Source organism: Tympanuchus pallidicinctus, unplaced genomic scaffold (genome assembly GCF_026119805.1).
Source record: "Tympanuchus pallidicinctus isolate F22 unplaced genomic scaffold, pur_lepc_1.0 scaffold5, whole genome shotgun sequence".
NCBI lineage: Eukaryota > Metazoa > Chordata > Aves > Galliformes > Phasianidae > Tympanuchus > Tympanuchus pallidicinctus.
The window spans coordinates 61609585-61615584 of record NW_026294769.1 but is presented as its reverse complement, the minus strand read 5'-3'; the positions used below and the strand labels follow the sequence as shown (position 1 = coordinate 61615584).

General features: G+C 53.9%; 1 protein-coding gene across 6 annotated transcripts in view; it reads left to right on the top strand.

Annotated features, from left to right (window-relative positions):
- Positions 1 to 1899: 1899 nt before the first annotated feature.
- TRPS1 (transcriptional repressor GATA binding 1) overlaps positions 1900 to 6000 on the top strand; it is a 210667-nt gene continuing 206566 nt past the window's right edge. For 5 of the 6 annotated variants that reach the window (XM_052703611.1, XM_052703609.1, XM_052703614.1 and 2 more), the window contains exon 1: positions 1900 to 2022. Coding sequence is in view for 1 of the 6 variants with exons in the window: in XM_052703610.1 (XP_052559570.1) it covers positions 2693 to 2702 (10 nt within the window). In the remaining 5 variants the exon portion in view is untranslated. Of the gene's footprint in view, positions 2023 to 2587; positions 2703 to 6000 lie in introns of those variants that run through there. The other variant, XM_052703610.1, reaches the window with a different exon arrangement.

The following is a 6000-nucleotide window of genomic DNA, read 5'->3' as shown; positions in this document are numbered from 1 at the left end:
TTTTAACTTGAAGCGCAGAATGTATCACGCAAGCACTTTTCTCGCAAAGATACCGCAACATTCTTTTTCTGAAAGCGTTTCCCTGGAGTTACGGGGATCCTTTTGCCATTCTTAGCTCTGTTCAGAATGGGGTATGCAGTTCCCCCTAAAAGCGTCCACACTGAACATGTATTTTAAGCACAGATCTCATGTTGCACTACAGGTGGAAAAGGTGTGTTTGTTACTGAGGGTTTCATGTTGGAACCTGCTCTCACGATCACCGACCTTCATGTTTTATGTCAGAACGTGGATGAAATGCAGGAGCTGAGGTGTGGGGCATCGTTTCCCGTGCCAAAGAGAAAGCAGTGGATAGCAGAAAGTGAAGGGGAATAACTCTGATTTGAGTATTTTCCAGTCCAGCACTTTTGAGGTGCTCACCAATACCCGGCTGACATTAACCCTTCACAGATCCATAAGGTGATGGTGGTAACAGCGACAGAGCCTGATGCAGAGTGTGCGGGACAGACGCACCAAGCTGTCAGAGCTGTGCTTGCTGCACTCGTGGGAGCAGTTTGTCCGACTGCAGTTCAGCTTGAGGAGAGCTTTACGAAGGCACAGTAGTGTGGTGCTGCAGAACCCCAGCACCACAGCAAATTCTGAGTTCTGACATTATGTTTCTTGCTTTGTGCTGAGGCTGTGGGAAGCCCCACAGAGCCCTCACCTTGCATGGAGCCCAAAGGGCGCACCCCACACCTATGAGCCTTGCTGTCCGCCAGGCAGTCCTACAGCAGAAGCCACAGGGAACTGAGTGCTGCCGGGCGGTTTATGTGAGCAATCGCTTTGCCCATCTGCCAGCAGGTCGAACTGAGTGTGTATGAGGAATAAGTTTAGAGACACCACATGCATACAGGAAGGCTCCGTGTGCCTCCCTAGAGACTTTATCCTTTGCAGCTCACTGTGTGTTGAGGATAGACATGTAAGGAAAGCGTTATGTCACATTTGGGGGGAGCAGCTCCATCTCTGACACCATCGGATTTAACTCTTTTCCAGCAGAGCAGAGCAGTACTACTGTGTGGGATCAGTTTGAAACATGAACGCAGGAGGAAAACCCACGCCGCATGAAGTCCCTCAGGAGCAGAAATAACAGTGTCCCGGTGCTCACAACGCACGTTAACACCGCTTTTCGTGCCCGTTCCGTCTTTCCCTGCGGTAGTTCCGCACGGCCGGGTTCCGTGCTCCGTGCTCGGCGCTCCGCGCTCGGGAGTTGCGCGGCTCTCCCGCGGGCGGTGCGGCGCTGCCGGCAGCCCCCAAACCCGTCCCGCGTCCCTCGGCGCACGCACAGGGAAACGGGGGAGGGGAGGCATTTCAGCCTTCCGATGGGAGCGACGGAGCGGGGCGGGGGATGCGGCCGTGGCCTGCGGGCTCCTCGCCCGCCACTTCTCCCTCCGCCCGCGGCCGGGCCCGGCGCGCTCCCTCGCTCCCTCCCCTCGCGCTGCGCGTGCCCGCGGGCCCGGCCCGGCGGCGGCGCTGAGGCCGCGGCGGAGGCGGCGGCGTTGGGGGGCGGCGCGGGCCGCGCGGCGGGGCCGCCTGCACTGTCTCTTTAAGGGCGCTCCGTCTGGGGTGGCGCTTTCCTCCGCGAAGGCTCCTTTGATATTAATAGTGTTGGTGTCTTGAAACTGACGTAATGCGGGGAGACGGAGGTCCTGACAAGCGATAACAGTCCCTGATAACGCGCCGGCCTCCCCGCGCTCCCAGGCCGCCGCCTCGCCGCCGCGCCGTGCCCCGGCTCCGCGCCCCCCGCCCCGCCGCGCCCCCGCCCCCGCCCCGCGCCGGCCCCGCCGCCCCCTCCCCGCGGCGCGGGGCCGAGGGGGGAGAGGAGGCAGCAGCGCCGCGGCCCCCCGCCCCCCCCCACCCCCCCGCTCCCCGGCCACCGCCACATAATCCGCGGCCAACTCTGCCGGCAGCAGGAGACGGTTCATGGCTCGCGCCGCGGCTCCACCATCTTCCAGGCTGCCGGGGCCGCCGCTGACGGTTAATCAACAGGTACGGCGAGGGGGGGGCGGGGGGGCGGCGGGGAGGGCGCCGGGGCCGGGAGGGGGCGGCGCGGCGGCGGCCGGGGCTGAGGGGGGGGCGCGGGGCGGGGGCGCGGAGCCTGCGGCGTATGCCCCGGGCGGGGGGGGGGGCAACCCCCCCTCAGTGTGACCCCCCCCGCCTAGGTCCCCCCCTCCCCCGAAAAAAAAAGAAAAACAAAGCCAAAAAAATAACAAAACCCCAACAACACCACCACGAAGGGGGGTGGGCGCAGCCGGAGCGCTTCTCAGGTTTCAGAGGGATTTTTCGGTGCCCCCCACTCCGACTTGCGCCCCCCCCCCCCCCCCCCCCCCACTCCCCCCCCGGCGGTGGGTCAAAGCCATGTGCCATGGCCGGGAATGGGCGAGCGCAGAGCAGTGGCGGCCCCGCCGCGCTCGGGAGGGTCAAGTTCAGGGAGGAGGGGAGCAGCCCACGGCGCGGCTCTGCCCGGCTCTGCCCTCCCCGCTCAGCGCTGTGCCCCGGCCCGGGGCGCTCTGGGGGGAGGGGAGGGAGCGCGGCGCGGCGCGGGGGGCGGCGGCGGAGGACGCCTTGCACCGAGGAGCTGCGCCCGCACGGCCCCGCGTCGCTGCCGGCAACCCAGCCGTAGTGCGGAGCGCGACGCGCGGGGCGCGGAGGCAGCACCATGAGCAGCAGTAAGTTCGGGGAAAAGTTTTTTTTCTTTTTTTTTTTTCTTTTTCTTTTTTTTTTTTTTTTCCCCCGGGGGGGCTGGGGTCCGCGCACACCGCGGTGGGATCGGTGTTGTTATGTTTTGTTTTGCGTGTTTTGTTTTCTTCTTTTTTTCTTTTTTTTTTTTTCTTCCTTTCTTTTTTTTTTTTTTTTTTTTTTTTTTTTTTTCAATCAGATCACGGAGAGACGTAAAACTTTTCCTTCTTAAAGGCGAAGCTCTGCCCGCGGCGCTGCCCTCCCCGCCGGCCCGGAGCTGCCCCGTGCTGTCCGCGGTGCAATGAATGGGGTGGGCGCGGAGCGACGGCTCCGCAGGGTGACGCCGGGGGCTTTGTTCCAGGCACCGCGCAACTTTTGGGCCCCCCGGCTTTTTTCTTTCTTTTTTTTTTTTTTTTTCTTTTTTTTTGTTTTTAATATATATTTAAAATCAGTGATGTTTTGGTAAACTTTGGAGATAGGGGTGAGCTGAAGGGGACGTATCTCGGTGCCATCCCAGTGGGTCTCAGCGCGGCTGCAGCCAGAACAGCCTCGGTGTATCCCGCTGCAAAAGGAAAAGTATTTCCTACCCCAAACAGAGCGTTCTGCGCCTATTGGAGGTGCGGAGCGCGCTGCCTCCGCTGAGCGCGTTTGAAAGGCTGACAGGAACAAGCAGCAATTCCCTACGCTCCGATTTTATTTAATCGAGTTCAGTACAGGAGCCACCGAAGTGCCATCCCGGCGGCGCTCCTCAGCTGCAGCCAGGGATGTTGGTGGCATCATGTTACTTTCCTGTTGGTTTTAGGAAAAGTTGAGCACGCAGCAGAGGCTGCCAGAGTGAGACATGGCGAGGGGCAGCGGAGGAGAGCGGCGGGCAGAGCCAGGTCCTGACGTGGCCAAAATGGGAATGAAAGGCGCAGAGCTCTGGGCTGTGGCGAGGTTCCCTCGTGGGTCCGGCAGCACGGATCCCACCGGTGACATTTAGGGAAAACCTCACCGGGTGAGGAGCTTTTTTAAGTGCTCCGGGTCTGTGAGTAAATAGAGGGCTTGTTTGAGAACATCAGCTATTTCCTGTAAGTTGTGATGCTGACAGGACTGTCTGGAAATGATATCAACACTTTGAAAGATTTTTTTTTTTCTTTTTTTAACTGCTGAATGAAAGTTTGTTAATAACGCGGTCAGACCAAAGCAGTGAAACACTTCTCTACAGAGTAAAAAGTAAAAAGAGAGAAGACTTTCTTCTTTCCTCTTGAAGAAGGTGTACCTGCTGCCTGGAGAGCACAGAGCCAGCGGTGTCAGTGCCTGTATGTATGTGGGCTGCTCTGGGCAGCAGAAGGCTCCTTTGCCTTTATGGGATCAGGAGAAGTCAGATGGAGAACATCAGTCCATAACCCGCCCTGCTTGCTCCGGTCCTCACTTTTTGTTGTTGTTGTTGTTTCATATAAGAACTTTCCTCTCTCTCTGAAACTTTGCGCGTACGTAGTCACAACAAAGTAAGTAAAGGGCAAAGTTGCATCAGCTTCCAAGCATATATGTTGGATCCTCAACGGGCTCTCAGTGATAAGGAGTGCTGTTTTTTTTTCTCTATTTCACAGAAATGCTAATAAAGGAAAAAATGTAAATAGCAACTCCTGAGATCCGAGACTTCCTTGGGCAACAAACATGCTGCAGCCAGGTTACCCTCGCTTATTTTAATGCCTTCATAGTGTGATTTATGCCGCTGGTGAGTGGGGTGCTTCCCTCTCTATTAGCGATAGGGTGAGTTCAGCATTACTGTATGACTCCATCTCAGGGTTATGTTTCTATCATGTGTTGCGCATCAGTCGTAGGAACTTGCACAGTGCGCGCTGTTACCGTGCTGCGTGTGGGGAGCTTTGTTATTCACATGTTGTGATTGCTGAGCCCCGTGTGGACCCGAGTGCCTCTAAGGTGCAGTGGCTGCAGTTAGATCTCTGCGTTTCAGGCATGTTATATTTTAATGCCAGCTGACACAGAGGGTTTTCTATTTTCAAAGCATTGTGCAAACAATGACTAATTACTTTCTGTTCGTGTGAATTACCTCTTTTAGCACTTTATCAGGCAGTCGCTTTGAAACAAAACTGTTTTACATTACAGTGCGAAAGAGTTAAAAAATTAGCAAAGGCGTGTAGGGAAAAACCAAAATTTTAATTACAAACAGGCATCTTTGGGTATGTATTTAAATTATTCTTTTTATGTGGAACTTTCCTTCTGAGTTTGGGAGGGCGTATACATATGAATATTTATGTCTCTTATAAACTCTCGACAATATTTTAATGTAATAATCTTAATAGAAACCGTCTCAGATCTCAGCGGCAGCCGTGCTGGCGGTATCGCCTTAATAAAGGTTTGTGGGTAGCACCAAATATAACATTGTGAGAAAGTTTATGGCAAAATATTTTTGAACACGACGGGCTGGGAATCTGACGACCCTTTTTGTTAGGTGCAAGTAAAGTGGAAATAAATTACATTTTTAATACAGTTTCAGTTAAAACAAATTGCCACCTGGTAGTAAGAGTATCGGGCCGAACAGAAATATATTCTGATGGAGATATTCAGCTGGGGTGCAAAATGAGGCCATTCATCCATACGCTGACAGCGTTCCAGTCGGTGTTTGCCCTGCTTAATTTAGTTCCTCCACACACCATGGGGCAGTCTGGGGCTGGTTTTGGCAGATCCGGGCCGCACGGAGCTCCGCACTTTGTCCCTGATGCTGCACCTCGGGAGGCAAGATGCAATTGGTTCACAGTAACAGCGGACAGGTATATGGAGAAAAGGCATATGCTTTCTTCTTTGTTTCTGAAACTTTCTGAAGTTCCTACCTAGTGAGAAAACAATGCCATTTTCCAGTCCTGGTGATTAGTAGTAAAACCAGCATAGTCTGCACCCATCTATTGTACAAATACCATTGCCTGCTGACCTTTGGATACATTAATTACAGCATATCTGGTCCAGGTTCTACTATTTTTGTCTGTCTGGAAGATAAATAAAAGTGCCCTTTCCAGTCCTCCTGGAGTAGGGAGCACAACTTTTTTCTCGGTATTGTCATGAATTATGGAGTTCATTTTTGAATGCTGTGCCAATGGAGCTCTCTTTTTCTTTTTTTAAGATAAGCTTGCACCAAAGAGGGAACATTTGCTTACTCGAAGACTGCTTTCAGTTCACTTCTTACTGTAAAAACTTTCTAGGCTTTGCTTTTTTTTTTTTGGAGAGTGTTTACTAATTAAAAGGAAAAAAAAAAAAAGCACGTAATGAGTTCTATCGGATGATGCG